Here is a 15,962-nt window from a genome sequence, read left to right on the forward strand (position 1 = left end):
ACCTCACGGGGCCGCAGATCCCCTATTGGCCGCCCGCCTATGACATCACCACCCTCCTCCCCGCCCTCCCCTGCCCTTCCATGACGTCATGGGGATGCCGGGCTCCCATTGGCCGCCCCCTATGACGTCACCAGCCCCACCCTTCCCTCCCCTCCCCCTCCATGACCTCATGGGGCCGCAGATTCCCCATTGGCTGTGCCCCCTATGACATCACCACCCTCCTCCCCGCCCTCCCCTCCCCTTCCATGACATCATGGGGATGCCGGGCTCCCATTGGCTGCCCGGGGGGGGAAGGGGGCGGTACCTGGAAGAGGCGGCCGGGGGGGAGGGGCTGCCCCACCACCACCAGCCCCTGGTTGTAGCTGGAGACGCGGGTGGCCGTGCGGTTCCCGTTGGGAGAGGAGGATGTTCTTCCCGTGGCACCCCAAAAACGTGGGGGGACCCTGAGGGGGGGGACGGGGGACAGGGGGGGTCAGGGGGAACCCTGGGGGGGGGGGATTTGGGGGGGCACAGGGGGATTTGGGGGCCCCCGGGGGGGCTGGAGGGACCATAGAGGTGGATCTGAGGGGGATGGAGAGTGAGGAGTGCTTTGGGGGGCACCCCAAAAATGGGGGGGGGGCCCTGCGGGGGGGGGGGGAACAGGGGGGGTCAGGGGGGGCCCTGGGGGGGTGTTTGGGGGACTGGGGGGTCACAGGGGATTGGGGTGACCCTTTGAGGGGTCCATGGTGACCCTCCCAGTGCCCCCAGTTCCCTCCCAGTGCCCCACCCGAGCCCCCCAGTGCCCGCCCCTTACTCCCAGTGCCCCCCACTCCCTCCCAGTTCCCCCCCATCCCCTCCCAGTCCCCTCCCAATAGCCCCCCCGAGCCCTCCCAGTGCCCCCCACTCCCTCCCAGTCCATCCCAGTGCCCCCCCACTCCCTCCCAGTCCATCCCAGTTCCCCCCACTCCCCCCCGTCCCCTCCATCCCCTCCCAATCTCCCCCCAGGCCCTCCCAGTGCCCCTCCAACCCCCCCCCAGTGCCCCCCAGTCTCCACCCAGTCCATCCCAGACCCTCCCAGTTGCCCCCCACTCCCCTCCATCCCCTCCCAGTCTCCCCCCAGTGCCCTTCCAGTGCCCCCCCCCCCCCCCCCCCCAACCCAAACTCACGGCGAGGGGGGTCCCGGCGGTGGGGGAGGGGCTGGGGGTGGGGGAGGGGGTGGGGGAGGGGTCTGCGCTGCCCCCCCCTCCCCCCTCGCCGCCCCCTCCCCCGGCGCTGACGATGGACACGGCCGTCACCCGCCCGTACAGGTCCAGGGCCACGAAGGCGTTCTGGGGGGGAGGGGAAGGGTGTGACATCAGAGGGTGATGTCATAGCCCCGCCCCCCCCCCCGGGAGTGAGGAAGGTGGTGACATCACAGCCCCGCCCCACCCAAACAGGAAGTGAGGTCACAAAACCCTGTGACGTCGCAACCAAGCTCCTCCCTTGGCAGGAAGTGAGGTTGCAGAGCCCCATGATGTCATAACGGAGCCCCTCCCGATCAGGAAGTGAGGTCATGGAGCCCCGTGACGTCACAACCAAGCCCCCTCCCAAACAGGAAGTGAGATCAGAGTCTTATGACATCACAATTATTCTTTTCCTAGATGGTGACATCACAGCCACACTCCACGCAGGCAGGAAGTGAGATCATGGAGCCCTGTGACGTCATAACTGAGCCCCTCCCAAACAGGAAGTGAGGTCAGAGAGCTCCATGACATCATAATCGACCTGCTCCCTAACAGGAAGTGAGGTCATGGAGCCCCATGACGTCACAACCCAGCCCCTACCAAACAGGAAGTGAGGTCAGAGAGCCCTGTGACATCACAGCCACGCCCCCTCCCAACCAGGAAGTGATCTCACGGAGCCCCTGGTGACATCACAGCCCCATTCAGGGTGACATCACCGGGGATTACGTCGGGGTGGGGGGGAGGGGGAGGGTGATGACGTCACGGCTGACGTCACGGGGGCGTTACCTTGGCGACGCCGGTGGCGGCGGGGCCCATGTCCTCCCCGTCCACCAGGATGTGCATCGTGTCGTCGGGGCCGCGACGCACCCCCAGACGGTTCCCCACCTGGGGGGGGGGACGGGGGGGGGGCACCCGTCAGACCCACGGGACCCCCAGGGATCCCCCCAGGACCCACAGAGAGCTCCCTCACCCCCCCAGGGACCTCCTCGACCCCCCTCAACCCACCCCTGGGACACACAGAGACCCCCCCCCGAGACACCCCCAGGGACCCCCCCAGAACCTCCCTGACCCCCCCAAGAACCTCCCAGGGACCTACTTGATCCCCCCACCCCAGGGCCATCCAGGGGCCACCCCAGGGCCCCCTCGAGGACCTCCCTGACCCCCCCCCGGACTCTCCCTAGGACCCCAGAACTCCCCCAGAACCGCCCCCGAGAACCTCCCTGACCCCCCCACGACCCCCCCGGGACCTCCTTGACCCCCCCCGGGACCCCCAGAACCCCCATCAGACCTCCCTGACACCTCCCAGGACATCCCTAGGATCCCAGAACCCCCCCAGGACCCCCTCGAGGACCTCCCTGACCCCCCCGGGATCTCCTTGACCCCCCAGCGACCCCCAGAACCCTCATAAGACCTCCCAGACCCCCCCAGGACCCCCCCTCAAAACCCCCCCCCACCTCACCGTCAGCCGGTCGAGGGAGACGCCGTAGTTATGGCGGGTGAGGGTCCCGTTGCGCCGCACCTCGGCCCCCGCCACCACCCAGGTGGGGGGGGCGGGGAGGTCCAGGAGGGTGGGGGGCAGGGCGGGGGGGCCGGGGGGGCCCTGCCCGGGGGGCAGCGCCGTCAGCCCCAACCGCACCGAGCCCGCCCAGCGCTCGTCCAGCGCCTCAATCCGCACCTGGGGGGCGAAGGGTTAAAGCGAGGGGAAGGGGGCGGGGCCTACCTGGGGGGTGAGGGGAAGGGGGCGGGGTTTACCAGGGGGAGGGGCTACAGAAGGTTCCACCCCCTCCCGGGGGGGGCATCCCTCCCCTACGGGTCAATTTGTCCCTGGGCAACGCGGGGTTAAACCAGGGCTGGGGTGCAGCCAGGGGGCGGGGCTTGAAGAGGGGGCGTGGCCACACGAGGCTCCACCCACCGTGGGCAGGGCTCTCCCTTCCCAATGGCTCGATTGGCTGCTGGTCAATGAGGGGTTAAACAAGGGCTGGGGAGGAGCCGGGGGGGTGGAGCTTCTCCAAGGGGCGTGGCCTCAAGGGGTGTGGCTTATGTGGGCCACACCCCTCTGGCCCCAATGCCTTTCCTTAAAGGGACAGAACCTCTCTGCTCCCGTCCCTCCCCTTTCCCATGGTGGGGGCGTGGCCATTCCCAAACCCCGCCCCCATGGGTGACCCCTCCCACCAGTGGGCGTGTCCCTGAGAGGCCCCACCCCCTTTTCTTAAAGACACAGCGCTCCAGATACCATTTCTTCCTCTTTCTCACACTGGCCCCTCCCTTTTCCCATGGTGGGGGCGTGGCCATTCCCAAACCCCGCCCCCATGGGTGACCCCTCCCCAAGTGGGCGTGTCCCCGAGAGGCCCCGCCCCCTTTTATTAAAAAAGACACCCTGTTTCCCACCCTTATACCCCTCCCACCACGGGGGGGTGTGTGTGTGTGTGGCCATTCCCAAACCCCACCCCTCCATGGATGACCCCACCCCCCCAGTGGGCGTGTCCCCCGTAGGCCCCGCCCACCTCGAAGAGCTCTCCGGGCCGGAGGTGGGAGCGGCTGAAGACCAGGCCGTGGCAGTAGCCGGCCACGCGGGCGGCCCCCAGCCCCTCGGCCCCCAGGGCCACGTTCTGGCCGCAGCGGCCGTGGAAGCGCTGGCAGGGGCCGGGGGCTGCGGGGAGAAGGGGCGTGGTCAGCGGGGGTGGGGGCGTGGCCAAGGGGGGCGTGGCATAAGGGGGGGCGTGGCCACCAGGGGGGTTGGTACCAAGGGGTGAGGGGAGACGTGGCCTGGGGGAAGGGGAGGGGTCACAAGGGAGGGGGGCGTGGCCAAGGGTGGGGTGTGGTCAAAGGGGCGTGGCATTGGGGGCGTGGCCACAACAGGAGTTAGCACCAAGGGGGGGCGGGGCAGGGACAATGACAGGGCCCTGGAGAAGGGGAGGGGTCATGGGGGGGGGAAGGGGGGGGCAAAGGGGTGTGGTCAAAGGGGGCGTGGCCAAGGGGGCGTGGCCAAGGGGGACACAGGGAAGGGGGGGGGGAACAACACACACACAGATGTCACGGGTGGGGGTGTCACACGGAGAGGGAGGGGGGGACACGTGGGGGGGTGTCACATCCCATGGCGGGGGGGGGACACGTCACATGGGGAGGGTCCCATGGCGGGGGGTGACCACTCCATTGACCCCCCCACATCCCTGGGGGCCACCGGTGCCACCCCCCCCCCCCTTGTCCCCCCACCCCAACCCACCCTCCCCCCCCGCTGTCCCCTACCTGGGGAGGGGAGGGGACAGGCCTTCTCAGGGGCCCCCCCGGGGGCCAGGCTGTTGTCGGCCGGGCCGGTGGCCCCCGTGAGGGACACCTGGACACACTGCCCATAGAGGTCCACCACCGCGTACACCTCTGCGGGGACAGGGACACCTTCGGGGGGGGGGCCACTGACCCCCCCCCACGGGGGCCACCAACCCATCCCACGGGCCACCAACCCATCCCATCCCCCTCATGGGGGCCACCGACCCCCCACACGGGCCACCGACCCCCTCATGAGGACCACGGGCCACCACCGCCTACACCTCTGTGGGGACAGGGACACCTTCAGGGGGGCCACCAACCCCCCCATGAGGGCCACCGACCCCCCCGCTGTGGGCCACGGGCCCCCCAGGGGGACAACAGGCCACCACCAACCCCATGGGGACAAGGGGCCACCACCACCACCTACACCTCTGCGGGGACAGGGACACCTCAGTGGGGCTACCAACCCCCCCCATGTGGGCCACCAATCCCCCTACCCCCCCCGCGGACCACTGACCCCCTTCAGAGGCCACCAACCCCCCCCAGGGGCCACCAACCCCCTCACGGGGAACAGGGGCCACCAGCACGTACACATCTGAGGGGACAGTGACGCCTCAGTGGGGCCACTAACCCTCCCACGGGGGCCACCAACACCCCCCCCCCCCCCCGCAATAGGGGCCAGGGGCCACCAATCCCCCCCCTTGTCACCCACCGTGACCTCATCACAGTGTCCCCACGTCCCCGTGTCCCCCTCCATGTCCCCATGTCCAAACGTCCTCTTCCATGCCCCCATCCCCATGCCCACGTCCCCGTGTCCACGTCCAAACGTCCTCTTCCACGTCCCCATCCCCGTGTCCAAACGTCCTCTTCCACGTCCCCAAACGTCCTCTTCCATGTCCCCATCCCCGTGTCCCCATGTCTAAGTCTCCTCTTCCATATCTCCATCCCCACATCCAAACGTCCTCTTCCATGTCCCCATCCCCATGTCCCCATCCCCGTGTCCAAATGTCCTCTTCCATGTCCCCATCCCCGTGTCCCCACGTCCAAACGTCCTCTTCCATGTCCCCATCCCCGTGTCCCCGTGTCCCTGGGGTATCCCCCATGTCCCCCCCCCCGTTGTCCCCTCACCGGCGGGCAGCCCGGAGCAGGCCACCCCCTGGTCGTGGCCGTTGATGAAGTAGCGCAGGTCGCCCCTGGCCGTCCTCATCATCCCGATGCGCGACCCCGTCCCCAGCGAGTCCAGGTCGCACCCGTAGTTGTTCCTCAGCGTGTTCCCGTCCTGCATGATGGCCGTGCCGCTGCGGGGACACCGTGGGGACACCGTGGGGACACCACCGGGGAAGGCCAGGGGATAGGGACACCACAGGGACACCGTGGCAGGAGCAAGGGGACACCAAGAGGGGACGTGGGACCCCGTGTTGGCACCATGAAGGTGATCCAGAGTCTCCTGGAGACATGGGGACACCGTGGGGACATGGCCAGGGGGTGAGGGGACACCCTCAGGGGACGGGACACCATGGGGAGACCACGGGGACACCATGGCAGGAGCAAGGGGACACCAAGGGGGGACGTGGGACCCCGTGTTGGCACCGTGAAGGTGGTCCAGAGTCTCCTGGAGACATGGGGACACCTTGGGGACACCACCGAGGGGGCCAAGGGAGTGGGACACCATGGGGACACCGGCACACCAATGGGGAACGTTGGATCCCATGCTGGCATCATGAAGGTGCTCCATGGAGAGCTGGGGTGGTCCAGGGTCCCTTGGGGACACCGTGGGAACACCACCAGGGAAGGCCAGGGGATGGGGACACCAAGGAGGAGGACACCCTGGGGACAGACATGGTGGCCCAGGGGGCAGGTCACCCTGGTGGCCCCTTGGTGACCGAGGTGGCCCCTTGGGGACCAGGATCTCCAAGGGGTTCCTTGAGGAACCTGGTGGTCCAACCCAGCCCCTTGGGGACCCAGGTGGCCCTGGGGGGGCCCCAGGTGGCCCCAGGTGACCCCGGCGTCCCCTCACCTCAGCATCCAGGTGTCGTAGTCGATGTCCGTCATGGTGTTGGGGAACTCCAGGTCCTCGGGGCGGATGGCGGTGACCCCTGGGGGGGGGACAACAAAGAGAGGGGTGACAGGGGACACGGTGGGGGGGTGACAGATGAGGGGGCGACCCTTGGGGACCCCCCCAATGTCCCCAATGTCCTCTCTCACCGGCCTCGATGGAGCCCGACCAACGGTCCACCATCTTCTGGATGACGATCTCGAAGAGCTCCCCGTCCCTCAGCGCCCTGGGGAGGGGAGGGGGGTAAAAGGGGGGTTCACCCCCCAAATTGGGGGGGACACCCCAAAAACTGGAGGGGGTGGACACCCACTCAAAAAAATGGCCCAAAAAATGGGGGGGGTCACTCTGAAAAAATGAGGGGGGACACCCAAAAATGGGGGGGGTCATTTGGGGGGATCACCCTGAAAAGGGGGAGGGACAGAGAGGGGGTGTCACCCCAAAAATGGGGGGGGGGACACACAGGGAGTGGACGCGGGAGGGTCATTTTGGAGGGGGTCACCCCAAAAAATGAGGGGGCAAAGACATGGGGAAGGAAGGGGGGGGGGACATTGGGGGGTCACCCCAAAAATGGGGGCGGGGTCCCTTGGGGGGGACACGGGGAGGGTGGACACTTTGTGGGGGGGACATGAGAGGGGACAAGAGGGGGACACCCCAAAAAAAGGCAGTGGGGGACACATGGGGGGGAGGGGGGGTTCAGGAGGAGGTTTTTGGGGCCCACGGTTGGGTTTTGAGATAGAACATGGATTTTGGGGCCCATCATTAGGTTTTTGGGGTGAGGATGGAGGATTTTGCGGTTCGGGGGGAGAGTTTTTGGGTCCCCTGACCCATTGGAGATGACGATGATGTCATCGAACCCAAAGACGCTGTCATTGAACTCAAGGAACATCGGGATCGTGGTAGAACATCCATGGTCGGGTTCTGAGGTAGAACATGGATTTTGGGGGCCACCGTTGGGTTTTTGAGGCCCAGGGTTGGGTTTTTGGAGTGAGGATGCAGGATTTTGGGGTTCGAGGGGAGGGTTTTGGGGTTCCCTGACCCATTGAAGATCACGATGGCATCATCGACCCCGGAGAAGGTGGTCTCCAGGATAGTGGTAGAACGTCCGTAGTTGGGTTTTGGGTAGAAGAGAAGGTTCTGGAGCCCAGGGTTGGATTTTGGGGTAGAAGATGGGATTTTGGGGCCCAGGGTTGGCTTTTTGGGGTGAGGATGGAGGTTTTTGGGGTCCCCTGACCCATTGGATATGATGATGCCACCACTGAACTCAACACAAGGATGGCGGTAGAACACCCATGGTTGGGTTTCGGGGTCATGGTTGGGTTCTGAGGTAGAACATGGATTTTGGGGGCCATGGTTGGATTTTTGGGGTGAGGACGGAGGATTTTGGGGTTCGGGGGGAGGGTTTTGGGGTGCCCCCTGACCGGTTGGAGATGACGATGGCATCGTTGAACTCGGAGCGGCAGTTCTGGCGCAGGGCGGTGCGTCCCCCGTTGGTGATGACAGCGTTGGTGCCGTGGAGGCGGTGGAAGCGAAGGTCACTGGGGGAACCCCCCGGGGACGGGGGACAACTCTCGGGGGACACCGGGGTGTCACCTTCTGACCCATCACCCGTCACCGATGTCACCTCTGGATAGGGCAGGGGACACCAACCGGGAACCCCAAGGTTAGGGGGTTGGGACAACCCCAGGTCCGGTGGTGGCCCCCCACTGTGTGGCCCAGTAGGTTGGTGGCCCCCAATATCCCCAAAGCCACCACTCTGGTATCCCCAAGCCCCCAAACTCCACCCCTGATGTCCTCAGGTCCCTCAAACCCACCCCAGATGTCCCCAACCCCCCTAAACCCATCCCCTGATGTCCCCAATCCCACCTCCTGATGTCCCCAAGGACCCCTGATATCCCCAACCCACCCCAGATGTCCCCAACCTCCCTGAACCCACCCCTGATGTCCCCAACACCGTCAAACCCACCTCAGATGTCCCCAGGTCCCTCAAACCCACCCCCTGATGTCCCCAAACCCCGCCAAAACCCTCCACTTCCAACTTCCCCAGGTGTCCCCAACTTTCCCAGTGTCCCCCAGTAGCTCACCCCCATCCTCCACGATGGTGGCCTGGGCGGCCTGGCCATAGAGGTCCACCACAGCATAGACGTTGGGGGGGACATTCCAGGCGGCGGGTCCTTGGGCCACCCCATTGACGAAGAAGTGGAGGGTCCCATCGTCCCTCCGCACCACCCCCACCGTGTCCCCAGCCTGGGAAAGGACACACACACACACACACGTGTGTGTCACCTCAGGAGGACATCAACCAGGTGGTTTGGGTTGTCCCCTTGTCCCTGGGGGTTGTCCCCAACCTTGAGGCGGTCCAGGTTGTGGCCATACTCGTCCAGGACAGTGGTGCCGTTGTGCATCACCCCGTTGCCCGTCATCATCCAGGTGCCTGAGGGGACAAAGGGGACACAAGGGGTTGGGAACACCATCAGCCACGGAGAGGACATCAGCCACAGAGGGGATGGAGGGGTTGGGGACATCCTAGGGACACCTCGGGGTGGCTTGAGCTGGTCTGAGGGCACCTCAAAGACGTCCAGGGATGGTTCAAGATGTCTTGGGGACATGCAGAAGTGGCTGGGGACATCCTGGTGACATCAGGAGGTGGGTTTGAGGGACCTGGGGACAGCGGGGGGGGTGGGGAGGCTGGGGACACCAGGGGTGGCTTTCGGCAGGGTTGGGGGACACTTTGGAGTGGTTGAAGATGCTTTGAGGGCACCTCAAGGACATCCTAGGGTGGCTTGAGGTGGCCTGCGGACAAGTATTGACTCTGTGGGGACACTGGGGACTCCATGGTGGAGTTGGGGACCCCACGGAGATGTTGAGGAATCTCATGGAGATGTTGAGGACCAAATGGAAACCCCATGGAGGAACCCCATGGAAATGCTGGAGACCCCCCAGAAACCCCATGAAGATGATGGAGACTCCGTGGGGACATCAGAGACCCCACAGGAACCCCATGGAGATGTTCGGAACCTCACAGAGACCCCATGGAGATGCTGAGGAACCCCATGGAGATATTGGGGACCCCACTGAGATATTGGAGATCCCACAGCAACCTCGTGAAGATGTTGAAGACCCCATGGGAACCCCATGGAAATATGGGATACCCCCCAGGAACCCCAGAGATGTTGATGACGCCCTGGAAACCCCATGGAGATGTTGAGGAACCTCATGGTGACATCGAGGACCCACCTGAGCGCAGGTTGGTCATAGTGGAGGGCAGCTGGAGGTAGGCGGGGTTGTGGGTGGTGACCCCAATCTCGATGGACCCCGCCCACTTGTCCACCATCTTGTCGATGCGGACCTGGAAGAGCTCGTTGTCCCTCAGGGCCCGGGCGCTTAGCACCACCCCATGGTTGAAGTCGTCCGTGGCGCTGGGGACACATGGGGACACGGGGGGGACATTCGTGTCACCACAAGGAACCCCGTGTCACCAGAGGTGTGGTATGTCAACGGGGACATCAGGGTTGGGGACACCATGCCAAGGGAGACATCAAATGAACGGGCCACCAAGGTTGGGGACACCACATCAACCAGGACACCAGGGATGAGAACACCACGTCAGCAGAAATGCATGGACATGACATCAACAGGGACACCAGAGTTGGAGACATCACAAGGGGGACACCAGGGTTGGGGACACCTGGACACCACGTCAACAGGGACAGCAGGGATGGGGACACTTGGATACCACGTCAATGGGGACATCAAGGATGGGAACACCAGGGTTGGGGACATCACATCGAGGGGGGCACCAGGGATGGGAACACATGGACACCAGATCAATGGGGACACCAGGGTTGGGGACATCGTGTCAACGAGAACATCACGTCAACAGGGACACCGGAGTTGGGGACACCTGGACACCTCATCAATGTGGACCCTCATCAATGGGGACATCAGGCATGGGGACGTGGCCACTCTGTGACCACCACACCCATCTCACCTCCCTTGTCCCTGTTCCCTCCACGCCCCCACCACATCCCCAAGTCCCCCCTGTGTCCCCAAGTGTCACTCACTGTGGCCTCAGCGCCGTCCGTCCCTCGTTGACCACGGCCGCCTTCTGCCCGCAGTTGGGGTGGAAGAGGAGCCGGGGTGGGGGTGGTGGCCCTGTCGGTGGCCCAGCGGGTGGCTGAGGTGACACGGGGGGACGGCGGCCACCCTCGGGTGACAAGGCCCGCAGGATGGCGTTGTTGCGGCGTAGGCGGTCGCTGTGGTTGTGGTTGTGGACGATGGTGACCTTCACCGCCATCCCGTAGAGGTCCACCACCCCGTAGACCACCAGTGGGGTCAAGGTCGTTGCCACCCCTGGGGGGGATGGGGATGGGGGACAGGGAGGTCACCGATGTCACCTTGGGGACACCCATGGCCCCTCAAGGTTATGGGAGGCCAATTTGGGGACACCCCGTGGATGGGGACATCACCAAGAGCCACTTTGAGGTTCCTCAAGGTCATGGTCCATCGACCTTGGGGGCAACCCATGGATGGAGATGTCTCCAAGAGCCACCTCATGGATGGGGACATCCCCAGGAGCCACCTTGGGGTCCCTTGTGTCTCCTTAAGGTCATGGGAGGCCAATTTGGGGACACCTTGTGGACTGGGACGTCCTCAAGAACCACCTTGGGGTTCCTCAAGGTCATGGTCCATCAACATTGGGGCCACCCCACGGATGGAGACGTCCCCAAAGGCCACCCCGTGGACAATGACATCCCTAAGAGCGACCTCACGGATGGGGACATCCCCTCAAACTCACGAGGGGTTAACGTTGCGGACAACCTATGGATGGAGACGTCCCCAAGGGCCACCTCATGGATGGAGACGTCCCCAAGGGCCACCTCGGTGTCCCCAGGCCCCCTCCCACCCCCAGCGTCTCCACTTGGGGACCTCGGGGGAAGGTGGGGTTGTGGGGTGTCCCCAGGGGGGGTGTCCCCCCCCTTGTCCCCGTGTCCCCACCTTGGTCGATGCCGTTGATGTAGAAGTGAAGGGCGTTGTTGGCTTTTCGGGTCAGGCCGATGTGGTCCCCTTCCTGGGGGGGGCGGTGTGTGTGACACACGGGGGGGGGGGGACAGAGCTGGCAACAAGCCCCCCCCCTCCAAATCTGGGGGACCTCCCCATGTGCCCCCCCCTCCGGGGTGTCCCCAAGGGGTTTGGGGGAGGGGGGGAAGAGCATCAGTGGGACACCCCCCGCCCCCCAAAACCCTACAGGGGACAATGAGGGACATCAAAGGGGGGGGGGGGGGGATTTTGGGGGTCCGGGGGGGGAACACAGACAGTGGGGACCCCTCCCCCCCCAAATCCCTACAGGCACACTGGGGACACGGGGGGGGGGGGGTACAATAAAGGGGGGGGCAGCGATGGGACCCCCCCAAAACCCTACAGGAGACAATGGGGGCAGGGGGAGATTTTGGGGGGCGGGGGGGGGGGGAGGGAAGTTTAGGGGTTGGAGGGGGATTTTGGGGTCCCAGGAGGGGTTTGGCGGGGGGTCCCCTCGATTTTGGGGGGGCCCCCGGAGGGGACTTCGGGGGGGGATCCCCTAATTTTGAGGGGTCCCTCGGGGGTGGAGTAACTCCCAGTTTTGGAAGGCTCCAGGTGGGTTTGGGAAGGTCCTAGAGGGATTTGGGGGGGTCCTGGGGGGAGGTTGGGAGTCAGGGGGGATTTTGGGGTTCCAGGGGGTTCCCCTCGATTTTGGGGGGCCCCCAGAGAGGGGTTCAGGGGGGTTCCGGGGGGGGGGGTTACCCCCAATTTTGGCAGACCCTGTGGGTTATTCCGAACTTTTGGAGGCTGCGGGTGGGTTTGGGGGGGGTCCTGGGGGTGTTTTGGGGGTCGGGGTGGATTTTGGGGTCCCAGCAGGGGTTTGGGGGGGGTCCCCTAGATTTTGGGGGGCCCCCGGGGGGGCGGAGGTCTGGGGGGGTCACCTGCAGCTCGTCGAGGCTGAACTCGCAGTACTCGCGCCTCGTCCCCTTCCCGTTGGTCAGGATCCCGCAGCCGCTCATCATGATGGTCCCTGGGGGACACACACACATTCGGGGGGGTCTTTGGGGGGACCCCAATATCTGGGGGGTCCCCACCCCCCCTCTGAGGGGACCCAGGTGTCTGGGGGGGACCGGGGCGCGCTCAGGCATCAGGGGAACCCCCCCCACCCCTTTTCTGGGGAGACCCAGCTCCAATTTTAGGGGTCTTAAGGAGGGACCCCGACTTCTGGGGGGGGGAACCCTAATATTGGGGGGGTCCCCGGGAATTTGGGGCGGCCCCCACCCCCTCCCTCTGAAGGGAGCCAGGAGCCTGGGGAACTCCCGCCACCCCTTTTCCAAGGGTTTCTGGGGAGCCCCAGCTCTACTTATGGGGGTCTCGGGGGTTACCCCGACTTCTGGGGGGGGACCCTGATATCGGGGGGGTCCCCAGGAATTTGGGGGGGGCCCCACCTGAGCGGAGGTTGGTCATGGTGGCGGGGTACTCCAGGCTGTTGGGGTTATGGGCCGTCACCCCGATTTCGATGGACCCCGACCATTTGTCCACCAGTTTGTCGATACGGATCTGGGGGGGACGGGGGAGGAAAGGGGGGGGGGGTGTCAGGGCACCCACAACCCCCCCCCCGGGCACCCCCAAAGCCCCCCAGGACCTCCCAACACCCCCCTGTGCCCCCACAGCATCCCTTATAAGCTATAGCCCCCCGAAAATGTCCCCAAGACACCCCCAGGTTCCCCCCCCCTCCCCCAAAGTCCAACCCCCCCCCAAACACAGAGCGCCCCTCAACCCCCCCCAGGGACTCCCCCAAGTCCCTACAAGGCCCTTCTAAGGCCCCCCAACACCCCCCACAACCCTCTTCCCCAGCACCCCAAAAAGGCCCCCAAGATCCCCCCAAAGCCACCCCAGGATCCCTAAAGGCCCCCAGGACCCCCAAAACCCCTCCCAGGACCTCACCCAGGACCCCCAAAAGGCCCCGACACCCCTCCCAAAACCCTTCCAGGATCCCTAAAGGGCCTCTGTGGCCCATCCAGGACCCCCAAGACGCCCCCAGGACCCCTAAAGGCCCCCAGGACCCCCCCCAGCACCCCTAAAAGGCCCCAAAACTCCTCCCAGGACCCCCAAGACCCCCCGAAGGATCCCTAAAAGCCCCCAGGACCCCTCCCAGCACCCCCAAAGGGCCCCAAAACTCCTCCCAGGACCCTCAAGACCCCCCCCAGGATCCCTAAAGGCCCCCAGGACCCCTCCCAGGCACCTAAGACCACCCCCCAGCACCCCTAAAGGGCCCCAAAACTCCTCCCAGGACCCCCAAGGATCCCTAAAAGCCCCCAAAACTCCTGCCAGGACCCCCAAGGATCCCTAAAAGCCCCCAGGACCCCTCCCAGCACCCCTAAAAGGCCCCAAAACTCCTCCCAGGACCCCCAAGACCCCCTCCAGTTTCCCTAAAAGCCCCCAGGACCCCCCACAGCACCCCTAAAGGGCCCCAAAACTCCTCCCAGGACCCCCAAGACCCCCCCAAGGATCCCTAAAAGCCCCCAGGACCCTTCCCAGCACCCCTAAAAGGCCCCAAAACTCCTCCCAGGACCGCCAAGACCCCCCCCAGGATTCCTAAAGGCCCCCAGGACCCCTCCCAGGCACCTAAGACCACCCCCCAGCACCCCTAAAGGGCCCCAAAACTCCTCTCAGGACCCCCAAGATCCCTTAAGCCCCCCCCCCGGGTCACCTCGAACATCTCCCCGTCGCGCAGGGGCCGGTTGGTGAGGACGACGCCGTTGTTGAACTCGTCGAGGGGCCGGCGGCGCTCGGCCGTCTTGTGCCCGTTGCTCAGCTTGATGAGGGCCCCGCACTTCTCGTGGAAGAGCAGCGCCTCATTGGACAGCGCCGCCCCGGGACCCGCCCACGCCGCGCCTTGGGGGGGAGGGGGGCGGGGTCAATCAAGCCACGCCCCCTCCCGGAAAGGACACGCCCCCCTCCCCAGGAGGGGTCACGCACCCCCAAAACCCACCCAAACACCCCCCGTCTATTCCTTATGGTAAAGCAGAGCAGGGAAAGCCCCGCCCCCTAGAGCAGGCCACGCCCCCCCGGAGAGGCCACGCCCCCCATCTACTCATTATGGTAAAGAACAGTGGGGAAAACTCCACCCCCTGAGGCAGGCCACGCCCCCCCGATAGACCACACCCCCCCCCATGGAGAAGGACACGCCCCCCCAACCCCTCCCCTGCTTAATTATGGTAAAGGAGTGTGGGGAAAGCTCCGCCCCCTAGAGCAGGCCACGCCCCCCCGAGCAGGCCACGCCCCACCCCAAAGAGACCACACCCCCCATGGAGAGGGACACGCCCCCCCATTCATTATGGTAAAGGAGAACAGGGAAAGCTCCGCCCCTCGAGGCAGGCCACACCCCCGGATAGACCACACCCCCCCATGGAGAAGGACACGCCCCCCCGACCCCTCCCCTGCTTAATTATGGTAAAGGAGTGTGGGGAAAGCTCCGCCCCCTAGAGCAGGCCACACCCCCCCGAGCAGGCCACGCCCCCCATCTACTCATTATGGTAAAGGACAATGGGGAAAACTCCACCCCCCGAGGCAGGCCACGCCCCCCTGGATAGACCACGCCCCACCCCGAAGAAACCACGCCCCCTATGGAGAGGGACACGCCCCCCCATTCATTATGGTAAAGGAGAGCAGGGAAAGCTCCGCCCCTCGAGGCAGGCCACACCCCCGGATAGACCACACCCCCCCATGGAGAAGGACACGCCCCCCCGACTCCTCCCCTGCTTAATTATGGTAAAGGAGTGTGGGGAAAGCTCCGCCCCCTAAAGCAGGCCACACCCCCCATCTACTCATTATGGTAAAGGACAATGGGGAAAACTCCACCCCCCGAGGCAGGCCACGCCCCCTGGATAGACCACGCCCCACCCCGAAGAGACCACGCCCCCCATGGAGAGGGACACGCCCCCCCATTCATTATGGTAAAGGAGAGCAGGGAAAGCTCCGCCCCCTAGGTCAGGCCACGCCCCCTCGGCTCAGGCCACGCCCCCCATCACTCACCGCCCTCGGGGGGGTCGAGGCTGTCGGGGAACTTGTCGGGGCGGGGCTGGGCCCGGGGGGGGGCCGGGGCGGGGGGGAGCGCTGGGGGGGGTTACACACACACCAGTCACACCAGTGCTCCCAGTAACGGCCCCAGGACCCTCCCAGTGCCCCCCAAATACTCCCCCAACCCCCTACAGCCCCCAAATACCCCCCCACAGCCCCCCATCACCCCCAAATACCCCCCCGACCCCCCCCAATGCTCCCATCGCCCCCAAATACCCCCCCAAATCCCTCCCCATCGCCCCCCAAATACCCCGCCATCGCCCCATTCCCCCCCAAATACCCCCCAACTCCCCCATCACCCCCCAAATACCCCCCCAACCCCTCACAGCCCACTAAATACC

The 15,962-nt window shown here is 65.4% G+C and overlaps 1 protein-coding gene across 1 annotated transcript; it reads right to left on the reverse strand.

Annotated features, from left to right (window-relative positions):
- Positions 1–304: 304 nt before the first annotated feature.
- Positions 305–15,657, reverse strand: NEURL4 (neuralized E3 ubiquitin protein ligase 4; the record flags this gene model as incomplete). Its single annotated transcript, XM_074167593.1, is given in 20 exon segments — positions 305–394; positions 396–443; positions 1,251–1,307; positions 1,989–2,087; positions 2,662–2,877; positions 3,707–3,852; positions 4,449–4,577; positions 5,595–5,764; positions 6,484–6,562; positions 6,672–6,748; positions 7,941–8,145; positions 8,604–8,766; positions 8,868–8,953; positions 9,757–9,938; positions 10,584–10,872; positions 11,518–11,590; positions 12,480–12,568; positions 12,987–13,098; positions 14,252–14,436; positions 15,577–15,657. Coding segments are annotated over 20 exon segments (2,576 nt in total), but the record flags the coding sequence as incomplete, so codon positions are not given.
- Between the last annotated feature and the right edge of the window lie 305 nt (positions 15,658–15,962).

This window comes from Numenius arquata, unplaced genomic scaffold (genome assembly GCF_964106895.1).
Source record: "Numenius arquata unplaced genomic scaffold, bNumArq3.hap1.1 HAP1_SCAFFOLD_1527, whole genome shotgun sequence".
NCBI classification, from domain to species: Eukaryota; Metazoa; Chordata; class Aves; order Charadriiformes; family Scolopacidae; genus Numenius; species Numenius arquata.